This window comes from Mobula birostris, chromosome 6 (assembly GCF_030028105.1).
Source record: "Mobula birostris isolate sMobBir1 chromosome 6, sMobBir1.hap1, whole genome shotgun sequence".
Lineage (NCBI taxonomy): Eukaryota > Metazoa > Chordata > Chondrichthyes > Myliobatiformes > Myliobatidae > Mobula > Mobula birostris.
The window spans coordinates 28,542,707-28,556,378 of NC_092375.1; the positions used below are offsets into that span (position 1 = coordinate 28,542,707).

Here is a 13,672-nt window from a genome sequence, read left to right on the forward strand (position 1 = left end):
CCCCTGGTCCTCACCTACCACCCCACCAGCCTCCGGGTCCAACATATTATTCTCCGTAACTTCCGCCACCTCCAACGGGATCCCACCACTAAGCACATCTTTCCCTCCCCCCCTCTCTCTGCCTTCCACAGGGATCGCTCCCTACGCAACTCCCTTGTCCATTCGTCCCCCCCATCCCTCCCCACTGATCTCCCTCCTGGCACTTATCCGTGTAAGCGGAACAAGTGCTACACATGCCCTTACACTTCCTCCCTTACCACCATTCAGGGCTCCAAACAGTCCTTCCAGGTGAGGCAACACTTCACCTGTGAGTCGACTGGGGTGATATACTGCGTCCGGTGCTCCCGATGTGGCCTTTTATATATTGGCGAGACCCGACGCAGACTGGGAGACCGCTTTGCTGAACATCTGCACTCTGTCCGCCAGAGAAAGCAGGATTTCCCAGTGGACACACATTTTAATTCCACATCCCATTCCCATTTGACATGTCTATCCACGGCCTCCTCTACTGTAAAGATGAAGCCACACTCAGGTTGGAGGAACAACACCTTATATTCCGTCTGGGTAGCCTCCAACCTGATGGCATGAACATCGACTTCTCTAACTTCCGCTAGGCCCCACCTCCCCCTCGTACCCCATCTGTGACTTATTTTTATGCACACATTCTTTCTCTCACTCTCCTTTTTCTCCCTCTGTCCCTCTGAATATACCTCTTGCCCATCCTCTGGGTCCCCCCTCCCCCTTGTCTTTCTTCCCAGACCTCCTGTCCCATGATCCTCTCGTATCCCCTTTTGCCTATCACCTGTCCAGCTCTTGGCTCCATCCCTCCCCCTCCTGTCTTCTCCTATCATTTTGGATCTCCCCCTCCCCCTCTCAAATCCCTTACTCACTCTTCCTTCAGTTAGTCCTGACGAAGGGTCTCGGCCTGAAACGTCGACTGCACTTCTTCCTACAGATGCTGCCTGGCCTGCTGCGTTCACCAGCAACTTTGATGTGTGTTGCTTAAATGGACAGGTGGTGCATTCTGTGACAGAATAGAATCTTCTCAATGCAATGCTATAAATAGTTCCTAATGCTCACACAAAGCACAGTAGAAGGAGGGACCAAAGAGCTATATTAGAATCATAGATTCATACAGCACAGTAACTGCTTAGTGTGCTTTGAAGGGATGTTAAAGCGTTCCGTAAAGATCTTGTTCCAAAGAATGGAACACATTTACATTTTGGCATCCAGTATCAGGATTAGTGTACCACAAATACAGAGCAAATAATTTTCACTGATTATGTTTTAACAACTTTCATTAATATGACCGAAATCAAACTGACTTTGGTCCAACACACCTACGTTGAGTCTCACTCTTTTTACATCAATTCAGACTGTTGGAAAGTGCAAATTCCACACAGACAACGCTGTAAGTTAGGATTGAACCTGGGTCACTGGAGCTGGGACGTAACATTGTTACCACCTGCTCAACTGGCCTATCCTCAAGTTATGGCTGCTCTAATTATGTTGCACATTGTCTATCAACCAGTAATTGTTATTCTGAGATGTACTGAGCCCATTTCTATGAATTTAAGTGTTTCCGAAGGACTAAACTCTTCTTTTTGGGTGCGTGTGATCATGCAACAATTTCAAAATAATAATTTTAGATATCATTTGTGCTACACCTGCTAAAATACACATTAGTTGCCCAAGTGCATCAGGTAATCATTGGCAGTTTTTAAAAAATTCTTTAAGGAATGATAGAAAAGTGATTGGTCTCTGCTAAGCTCACACACAAACTTAAATATAAAGATTACAAGCAGTTCAACAATTTAAAACAGTATCAAACATCTGCAAACTATAAATATCTGGTAGTAATAAGAAACAAATAAAGAGCCACATGAGAAGCATTTTAAAAGTGGCATTACCATGCTAAATGTACACTGTAGGTGAATTGATTCTTGATTCCCATCTTTTCCTCATCTTAAAAGCAAAATTTAGGACTGTAATGGAATGTCTTCCGCTTAGCTAGAAGACTACATTTCTAACAACACTGAAGAAGCTTGTCTGCATCCAGAACAAAGCAGCCCGCCCGCCTTTATCCTAATCACTGGTGTACTGCTATTAGCAAGACCTACATGATGTAACATTTCTCGAGGCTTCTATAATGACATTTCTTAATAGTAAACAATGCCAATGAGAGAAGAATTTGATGAGTTAGCTGATTTCACCTTTTTTGCTTAATATTATTTTACTGTCAGATTTTCTTAAGCTTTAGTGCCTTGCTTTAAGCAAGTTACTTGAGCAAGCAGGAAAAAAAGTGGTAAGCAGGTAGCCTTCCAATCTTCCAATCTTCCAGATAATTAGGTGACACACTGGAAGAGATTTACTGTAGTTACTGCCAGCTGACGCAGAATTTGTGGAACCTGGAAATATGTTTGGGTTCTGCTAATGCACAGCTTTCTTTAGCACAATATGAAGAGTCTGTTCAGTTCAGTGTCTGCAGGAAGTAGACTCGGATGAGTAAGGGCTTATGGTGAGGTAAGGACAGGAAGAAATTACTGCAATATTTAAAAATACCTCATTTATTTTTGGTTAATCTGATATAATCTTGCTAATGAGTGTAGTTTTTGTTTTCCATCTTAAGGATGCTCACTTCCAATTATAATTTATTGAAGATTCTGACTAAATCTGGTTTCAGTAAGCAGATGAAAATTTAGTAGGTGCAATCTGTGGGAGGTGACTGAAAGCCCTGAGATCCACAGTGAACACACACAAAAAAAGAAAACTGAAGGCTCTTTAATTAAAAGCAAATGGATACAGCAATTGTAACTGGATTGACAGATTATTGGGAGGCACTAGCGATAAACAGATATGATTTAATAGCCATTCTGGAGATATGGCTGTAAAGGTACCAAGAGTCATAGCTACACAGCACAGGAACAGGCCCTTCAGCCCAACTGGTTCATGCTGATTAAGATGCCCCATCCAAGCTAGTCCCATTTGTCAGCATTTGACCCTCAACCTTCTAAAACTTTCCAATCCATGTACTTGTCAAACTGTCCTTTAAAGGTTGTTATTGCCTGCCTCAATCATTTGCTCTGGCAGCTCACTCCACATAGATACCACCCTTTTGTGTAAAATAGTTGACACCCATGTTCCTTTTAAATCTTTTTCTCACCTTAAACCTGTGCCCTGTAGTTCCCTAACTCTGGGAAAAAGACTGACTGAGTGTGTTCACCTCAACAAGATCACCTCTCAGTCTAAGTCTATTCCTATAAAGTTTTAGCCTGTCCAACATCTCCCTATAACTCACTCCCTTAAGATGTGACAGTAGCTTTGTAAATCTTACAAAGTGGGCCAGAAGGACCTGTTACTGTGCTGTATCTTTAAAAAAATAAAATGTGGAACCCTATCAAAGGCCTTATTGAAGTCCATATAAACCACTTCTACTGCCCTGCTCTCAACTGTCTTGGTCATTGCATCAAGAAACTCAATCAAGTCTGTCAGGCGTGATCTCCCATGCACAAAGCCATGCGAACTACCCCCAATCAACCCAGCTTTCCATTTTCTTGCATTCTGTACTTTGAAGATGAAAAGTGATAGGCAAAACAGGACAGGAGAGTTAGCCATCATAAAAAAAAGTTAGAAAGGGTATTATTTCCAGAAATCAACAAGTAGGATTGGTTTGAGTGTTGCTGAGTTATAGAGATAGCAGTACAAAATATTACTTAGGAGAATCAATGGCGCCAAACGGCAACTCCTTTGCTTGCATCTTCGGAAACAGCTCTATTTCCATCTTTAATATCTCTATTTTTCCCTTTCAGGCTTCTTTTGGAGACCCTGACCTGGAGTTACATGCTGTCTACAGTTCTTTGTGGGAATGGGACCCACCCTTGGGGTTTCATGACAGCCTGTTATTTGGCATGCCAAGGGCGCGGCTTAAGAGCTTCGCTCACCTTCGGAGATCTGAGATTTCATGGCTCTGGAGACAAAGGGGTGGGGTGGGGTGGAAATCTGAGTTCAGTGTCTGGGCAGGAGATTGGTGTGTCGTGACAGATGGAAGAACTAAGGCTGTCTGCCCAGAGACCCGAGATCTTTGGACACCGAGCTCGGAAAAAGCGATGCAACGGACTTTTAACATTGTAAACCAGTGAGTTGTTTTTTATATCTCACCCCTCGCTATGAAACGGAGACACCTCTTTCTCCCTTATTGGGGGGGGGGGGGGAGAGAGAGAGAGAGAAGAGAGAAGGGGGAAGGGGGAAGGGGGAAAGGGGGGAAGGGGGGAAGGGGGGAAGAGAGAAGAAGAGAGATGAGAGATGAGAGCGTGTGCGCGCCAGCCTGTGGTATGTCAAAAACCGGGTGAACGAGTAGTCTTTGGAGTACTACAAGTCTGTGTCTTCACTTTTACTTTGCTCACGCTTGAGTGCTCGGTGGTGGATGCCGATGTGTGTTTTTGCCAGTGGGGGCGGGGAGGGGGGATTGTTGCTTGCTGCTGCTTGTGCGTGGGTGGGGGGAGCTGGTGGGGGACTTTAGGGTTCTAACATTTAACTGTCATTCATTCTTTGGGGGCACTCCTCTGTTTTTCATGGATGATTGCGAAGAAAAAGCATTTCAGGATGTATATTGTATATATTTCTCCGACATTAAATGCATCTTTGAAACCTCGAATATTGGTAGGAATTGCTGTAGGCCCCCAAATAGTGAATGTGTAATGCAATGTATATATCAGGAAAGCAGATGTAGATGTAACAAGGATAATACTATGATCACAGAGAATTGAAATACATATAAATTCTGTAAATCAAATAAGCAGTAACAACATGAAGGACAAATTCAAGAAGTTTTTGAGATGGTCTTCCAATTCTTATTTTGTGATGCAATCAACTATAAAATAGGCTATTTTAAGTATTGCACATTGATTAATAATCTCCCATTAACACACCTTAAAAAACGACTATTCAATGATAAGAGTTTTATATAGTGATTGAAAGGAATTTGGTTCAATGTAAAAACAGTTATAAATCTAAATAAAACTAACAAAGGGATAAGAAACAATTGGCTTTGATGCAGTATATTTAAATGATTAATAGTTTACAATAAATACTTATCATTTTACTGCACAATAACCCAGCAGGTCTAGCTGTGAAGTTAAAGAGTGTATTCGGTAAAATGAAAGGTTTACAATATTACCTATAATATTGTCAAAAAGAACCGTAAGCCTAAGGCGTTTGGTGGGGAAGAAATCAAAATTCAGCAAGAGGACCAAAATATTGAAAAAGTAAGATAGAACATAAAAATAATCCAGTCCACGACACTTACATTTGCAATTTTGGTAATTTTATGTGACTCCCTGTTGGACTTAATGTTATTCTTACTCTGCTTGCCTTGGTTAATTTGCTCTCTCATTTGTATTTTCATTACCAAGCAGGATGGTAGCAACAGCTGTAGATCATGCATTCGATCCTTAAATATTTTGATTAAGGCGCTGTTATGGTGTTATGCCTTTTAATGAAGCTCCCCATTCTATCATACCTGACTCATTTCTCATACCTTATGGTTTCTTTTGTTTCGATTCTAGTCTGTACTATTTCGCTTATCTCATCTCACTGAAGAGTTCTATCATATTACAGTCAATCTTCCTTAAAGGAACCCGCAAAAAAAAACTGAATGACAAAACCATTTTATCTTAATTTTTAAGCAATTATCAACAGCTCTGTTTCTTAAACTGCAAACACTACTTAATTTACAGAACATTTCCAGCATTTTTTGTTATTATTTTAAACCTGCTGCATCTGTTTCACATTATTGCTCCTGTAATGGAGCCTGAGCCTTTATTACATTCAGGGGTTTCCAACCTGGGGTCCGTGGACTCCTCAGTTAATGGTAGGGGTCCACAGGATAAAAAAAAAAGTGGCGAACCCCTGGTTACATTGAAGACTTTGATGAATTATAAGCAGCTTGATGGAATGCCTGGCTTTCACAGTACTAAGTGATTGTGCAAGTTTCCATGATAGTTGCAGATGCTATATACAACAAATTTTCATGTGAAGCTGAACATTCTGTCTTCATGTGTAATTGAGACATCAATGAAAGGTAATTACACTATTTTGTTGGTTGCTAATTCTGATCCTAGATGTTAAGTGTAAGCATTTTCTATTCCTTGGATCAATTTTTTTTTATACAAGACTTTGACAATTAACTATCATCTTTGACTTTGAGCTGCCAGAGGAAGCGATTGAGATAGATACATTAACAATATTTATAACATTTGACAATAACATTTGACAACTACATGGGGTAGGAAAGGGTTGAGATGAAAAAGCATGAACAAGTGGGACTGGCTTAGATGGACATTTTATTCGATATGGACCAAATTGGTTGAAAGTCCAACTTCTGAGCTCTATGGTAATTCTTCAAAATGCATGGAAAAAGCAATTGGCACAATATCCTTTTTTATTCTGCACAGCTTAAGCTTCGATGAATAATACAGCATACAGTCAAAAAATATGAATGAAACTTATTTTTAGCATTTATGATACACCTCAAAGTAATTTACTCAAGTACAATTGTTGCTATACAGCTGCATTTAGTACTTATTCAATGAAAAGCTTCAACAGATGAAAATCAATTGAGCTATCAAAAGAAGCATTTGGGATTGAACATTAGGTTAACTGTTTTTTTCCCCCCTCTAGCAGTTCTATGGGATGTTTATTGCCCATTGAAGACCATTTTCTGTTCTTGGTGGGTTAGAGTCTCTGCTGTGAGGGAGAAAAGTCCCTCACATTAATTGACATTGAAAAACATCACAATGAGCCTCTTGTACTTTTTAAACTGTCATTAATACCTTCCAGATTACAAAAAGAGCTAGTATTTCCTGGAGATATCATACTTTTGAAATGGACAGTTGTAAAACTGTCATTACTTTCATTAATCTTACAAGGTCAAATACATCTAAAATTATAACGATTTTCACTGACAGATTTGTGTCAGACAAATGTGATTTCCTTCACACTCCAAGGTCACTACTGGTTGTGATGCAATGATACATCATTTGAAACAACGCAACACTTTTTATTTAACATCCAGCCAGATGGTGATGTGGGCTATTTATGTAGGGATAGTTTTGGTTCTAAGATCATATAATTTTAACCGTGTAATTATGTTAAAATTAAGATGACTCATTGCTCGTCAGATCTATAAATAGATATCCTTACTGATTTATGATGACCTTCAATCTTAGATTTACACATTCTGATGGAATTTCATATATATATTTCTTTTTATAACAGATACTAAACTCCATTGACACAAAGTCAAGGGAATTGCAAAACAGGCGAACGAAACACTGATTCTCACTGAAATAAAGTTTAAATGTCATAGGCACAGTAAAAATCTGCAGTGCTTTTTATTTATTAGCATTTTAAAGTTTTATAATTAATGTGGATAAAGGATATTTCATAAAAATTGTGTAAAATAGGGTAGATACTAGCAGACACAGCCAAGAACAATTGAATGTAATCTCGGCACACCTGCACTCACCAGGTCAAGATGCAGAAAGCACATACCGCTTTCTCTTCACACCCTCTAGTCAAGTAACAAGATGTCAAAAATACAAGGAGATGACCATTTCATCCCTCTAGCTTGCCTCACATTCAATATGATCACGGTTGATATATCCTAGGCTTCAACTTTTCCTTAATGCCATATTCCCATAGCCCTAACTCTCTCAATCTTCCAAAAACTTATCTACATCCACTTAAATTCATCAAATGAGCTGGCCTCCATAACTCACTGGGGTAAGAATACCATCAATTCACTATGCTCTATGAGAAGCAATTTCTATGTAGCTTGTTTTAAATGACCAGGCCTTTACCTTGAAACTATTTCCCCTTATTTGAGACTCTCCCACCAGTGCAAATATCGCTAAAGCTACTCCTTTATGCTGCCTTAGCATTTTACATGTATCAGTAAGATCACCCCCCATTTGTTTAAAATACAGTACCATTGGTAATGAAATGGTAAGCAGGTGACAAAATAAGAAGACATTTAAAAATCATTAAAATTGAATTAAGTTATTAAAAACTTAAATAAAAGTTAATTTAAACTGCACAAAATGGTTATAAGTACTTAAAATATAAGTAATCCTTACTGAAATCAACTCTGCCCTAGCAAGATCAACAAGAGTATTCAGCAGGATAGAGCGGGCCTCACTAGTGACTGCAGATAGAGGGGAGTAGTGAAGTACTAATGTCAATGTCACTCAGTGTGCAAAACTCAGAAGCCTACTGAAATTTCAGTAGCTGACAAACAACATTTCTGTTCTAAAGCACCAATTCCATCCACAATGATTCCCTTTGGTAAGACCATAATAGAAATAGGAGTGGGCTGTTCTACTTCTCAAGCCTTTTCCAGCAATCTGGCTTGCCTTAATTCTACTTTCCCTTCCCTATTCTCATAACCCTTGATACCCTTATTGATTAAAAAACTATTCAATTCAGTTTTGAATATATTCAAGGATTCAGTATCTGCAGTATTCTGGGACGAGAAATTGAAAAGACTCAATCCCTTGAGAAGAAATTCTTTCTCGTCTCAGTTGTAAATAAACAACATATTCTGAAATCATGCCTTTGGGTCCCTGACTCTCCTAGATTTCAAGCTGCTTAAGAAAATCTTATGTTTCAGTAAGATAGCTCCTTATTCTTAAATGCAAATGAATACAAACCCAAAATTAGCAACTGAATTTAATATTTTTCTAATAATGGGCATTTGGCTGACCAGTCCAAGTTTACCAGCTTTTTCCCTCCCACACATCAGTAGCTATTCCCTGTTTTTGGAAGATTTAAACTAATACATCAAGTTCAAGTTTACTGCCATTCAATCATATACATGTATACCACCAAACGAAGCGACGTTCCTCTGGCTTGAGGTGCACCACACAGTACATATAACTCAAACACAACACAAAGTAATATTACCAGAAATAAATTAACAAAATAATAAAATATAATTCATAAGATTGAAATTTAGCATAAGGTGCATTTACAATGCAAATCAAAAAGTAAACAGCACTACTGGCACTTTGTAAGTGATGAGACTGGAGTTCTGCAGTCTCATGGCCTGGGGGAAGAAGCTGTTTCTCATCCTAACAGTTCCTGTTGTAACGCTACAGTACTTCCTGCCTGATGGTAGGTAGGGAGGGTCAAAGAGATTGTGGGTCTATCATCTCTGTTGCAGTTTTTGTTATATAAATGATCAAGTTCAGTTATGGTAAAGGTATTTGATTTCTCTCCTGTTCTTATTTTTAGTATTAATAGAATACACAGAATTCTCCATCCTAAAGGTTGATGCAGAATATCTGTATAACTTCTCTGCATTTCCTTGTTCCCCATAACTATTTCCCCAGCATCATTTGCTGAGCGACCCATATTTAATGACATAGTCACATAGCACAGATCCATGTCGACTACAGTGTCCACCCAGTTAGTCCCTACTTCCTGCATTTGGCCCATGTCCCTTCAAGCCCCGACCCTGCCTCCCCTCATGCACCTATCCAAATGCATCTTAAATGATACTATTGTATATACCTGCCTCAATAACTTCCTCTGGTAGCTCATTCCAAATGCTCACCACCATGCATTACTAAATGACAATAAAAGAGGACTGCGTGTCTTCATAATCTAATCTAATCTGCATGGAAAAGTTACCCCTCAGATCTCTTTAAAATTTTTCTCCTTACACTTTGACCTCTTTTAAAATGTATTTAAAGAAATTCCCATTATCAGTTTTTATACTTATTAGGTTTCCCTCAGTTTATTTTCTCCTTGATCTGTTACGCAAACCTCATTTATCAAACTGCTCGTTCTACATTACCAGATCCAAAATACAATGTTAGGGCTCCACATAAAAATAATTTTAACCCACTTCTTTGTGAACAAGGATATGTTTTGTTTGTTCATCATTAACAAAATTAAGTGAGAAGTCCTGACTTGTTCTATAATAATGAACCAACAGACCAAATTATTAGAATGCTCATGATGTTATTTGTAGACTGTTACTTGCAGGGATGAAGCAGCTCGTTATGCAGGTTCTTTCTCAGATTTACCAAGTGCCTCAACTCATTATCCATAATGAAGTACTCATTAAATTAAATAAAATGTGCAAGGCAATTTCAGTGCAATGAGGTCCTTCAAAGAGCATGAACTGTAACATAATGAGGATGCGACAGCTTTTATTGATGTTGTTTGTGAGATAAATATTCAGTACATAACCTTTTTTTCCCCTTTGAAACAGTGTCACGAGGTCCTTAACACCCAACTAGAATCTACATGGGATTTCAATTCAAAAAATCACATCCAAAAGATGACAGTCATATGTAATGAATACATCTGTGCTGATCATCGAGCATTTATTTTTACTTATCCTGCTTTCCAGCATCTAGTCCATCATCGCCTATGGCATATCATTCAATGTGCTCACCTAAATACTTAAAATGCTTTGATCTCCACCAACTCGAGAGGGCACAGTTTTAAGGTGCTTGGAAGTAGGTACAGAGGAGGTATCAGGGGTTAAGTTTTTTTTAACGTAGAGAGAGGTGAGTGCGTGGAATGGGCTGCCGGCAATGGTGGTGGAGGCGGAAATGATAGGGTCTTTTAAGAGACTCATGGATAGGTACACGGAGCTTAGAAAAACAGAGGGCTATGGGTAACTCTAGGTAATTTCTAAAAATAGTACATGTTCGGCACAGCATTGTGGGCCAAAGGGCCTGTATTGTGCTGTAAGTTTTCTATGTCTTACGTTTTCTAACTGCTGAGGAAGAGTAATCCAGATTTCAACCACCATCTACAATCCATCCCGGCCTTTAAATTTTTTTCAGTAATTTCTCCACCACTGATATTAGATTCACCAGCCTTTAATCACATGATTCATCTTCTTTGCTTGGTTAGAAAAGACTTGAAAAATGTTGACCGGAGTCCCAGAAATCTCCTTTCTTGTCTTTCATAGCAGCCTAGGTTCTGGGGATATAAGCAGCTTTAACCTCACAAAGATATTAAATAGTTCCTTTTCTAGCAACAACTAGTTCTAGAATTCTACCATTCTCCCTCTAACTTCTTTTCCACATTTAATTTAGATATCGTTGATTACTAAAGTCCAATTAACAGTTAATTATACTTTAAAAAGAAATTGAAATGGTTCTAATCCTTATTAAATGAAGCCGTTATCCTGATACTTCAGTTAGTTACCATGGTTAACCAGTTGATTAAAAAAAAGTTACTGATGCCCTCTGCTGGGAGAAGTAAGTAGGTTTCCATCTGGCCAATCCAGGAACACATAAAATAACATTGGACACAATTTTTGATGGGTTTTGAACTTGCTGGCATTTACCAACATAGATGCTTTGGCACATGCTTATTGGTTTTGATTTCAGTAATATATCATGGAAATAACCAATGCCATGCCAAGTTGAGACCACTCATTTGGATTATTTATGACAGGATTGGAATACAAGCCATTATTTATTGCCCACTCCTAACTGGTCCCTGAAGTAAATCGTTTGCTGAATCATTTCAAAGCGCAGTTAAAAGTCAACTATATTTGTAGATCGGAATCACATTGAGCCAAGGTTAAATAATGAATGATGATTTCACAAATGTGAATAAAAAGATTAACAAATTATATATTTTTTACTAACCATTTTTGTTTGGCATAAAGTTTATGAGTTTTAGCTTATTTTACCTCTATTGACTTTACTGAATATTGTCAATTGTTTTTTTAAAATCAGTTTCATGGTTAAACGTCAGAGACATTCAGAGATTTCATCATTCAGAGAACTTGTTTTGGCCCATTCATGTGACCCAATTGCATTATTCAAGGCAACGGACCATGCTGGGTCTCTGTTATTGAGCTTACAAGACATCCATTTTAGAAATAAAAGGCACTGAATTCCAAAACTAAAAATCTCTGGTACAATCTGTATGGGAAGGAAGACTACTGTTTACCACTGAAATTAAACTAAGTATCTTACTTAAATAGCAGTTCACAGGCATGCTTACAATAAATCCACATTTTTTCAAATAAATCATTATTTCCTGAGGAGATAGCTTTCTTAAAGACAATTCAGATATGAGAAATGATGATAGAAGAAATGAAATCCAAGTACAAGAGCTAATTAGTATCTAAGCAAACTGTTAAGAATAAGGCTGTTATGAATAAATCTGTTAACCTTTTAAGAATGAAGGATTTTAGTGTTTAATTTTGCAATAAAAATTTGGGTCTTGAGCTTTCCTTCATACAGTTTTAACAGATAGGTCAAGTAGTTCAAAATTGGGAAAGGCACACTCCTTTGAAAGCCTGGTTTCAGCCCATCAGTGATGGGTAAGATACTGGAAGGGATTCTGAGATACAGGACCTACCTGCATTTTGGAAAGACAAAAACTGATTGGGGATGATCAGTATGGCTTTGTGCATGGAAAATTGTGTCTTACGAATTTAACTGAGTTTTTTTTTTTGAAGAGGTGACCAAGAGAATTAATAAGGACAGAACAGTAGACATTGCCCACATGGACTTTAGTAAGGTTTTATCAAGGCCTTGCATGGTATACTGATCTGGGAGGTGGGATTACATGGAATGCAGGGTGAGCTAGCCAGTTAGATGCAAATCTGGCTTGGGAGGAGTCAGAGAGTGGTAGTGGAAGGTTGTTTCTCAGATCGGAGGCTTGTGCTGCAGGGATTAGTACTGGGTCCCCTGGTAGTTGAATTTATATCAATGATTTGGGTGAGAATGTAGGTGACTTGATTATTAAATTTGTAGATGACAAATTGGTGGTGTGGAGGGTGGTGAAGAATTTTGTCCAACCAGATCAACTGAAGAAGCAGACATACAAATGGCAGTGACAAGTATGAAGTGAATCACTTTGTAAAGTTAAATAAGTAAATGATAAGAATCTGGAGAGTTATAATATTTTGTGCAGTTCAGGTTGACATACCTATAGAAAGGATGTGATTAATCTAGAGATGGTGCAGAAAAAATCCATAAAGCTGTTGTTAATACTGGCAAACCCCAGTTACAAAGAGAGAATGGGTCTGTTTCCCTGCAGTGAAGGTGGCTGACAGTTGAACTTATAGAGGTATACAAAATCATGAGGGGCATAGAGAAGATAAATGGTTTCAGCTTTTTTCTCCCGGGTAGAAAATTCTAAAACTAGACAGCACAGGTGTGAGGGGAATAATTTAAAGGGGACCTGCGAGGCAAATTGAGGATAGTGTAAATGGAACGAGTTGCCAGAGGAAGTGGTAGAGACAGGTACAATTACAAAGTTTAAAACAAGTTTGGACAGGCTTAGAGAGACATGAGCCAAATGCAGGCACATGGGAGTAGCTCAATCAGACAACTTGTTTGGCAAGGATGAGTTGGGCTAAAAAGCCATTTTCCGAGCATTGTAACACCATGACTCTATTTTGCATACCTGGTGTAATTAATCCACTGAAGAGAGGTAGCAAGAAGCAAGGGTCATAGATATTAACACAGTACTCTTTCAACAGCATCTCCTTTCCTTCCTGAAAGGAACAAAAAAAAGCAATGATGAATCTGTCATAAAATACGGAACAGACAAAATTATTGTAATTTAATTTCCGCTTAATATGTCCTTGAGTTGTATTTAAATAAGTGAGAAATAAGAAAATAAAATG

The 13,672-nt window shown here is 38.5% G+C and overlaps 1 protein-coding gene across 2 annotated transcripts in view; it reads right to left on the reverse strand.

The window, feature by feature from the left end:
- Positions 1 to 13,672, reverse strand: part of urb1 (URB1 ribosome biogenesis homolog) — a 126,845-nt gene that overhangs the window by 35,281 nt on the left and 77,892 nt on the right. For both annotated transcript variants that reach the window (XM_072260096.1, XM_072260097.1), the window contains one exon: positions 13,450 to 13,540. In XM_072260096.1, the coding sequence (XP_072116197.1) occupies positions 13,450 to 13,540 (91 nt within the window). The remainder of the gene's footprint in view (positions 1 to 13,449; positions 13,541 to 13,672) is intronic.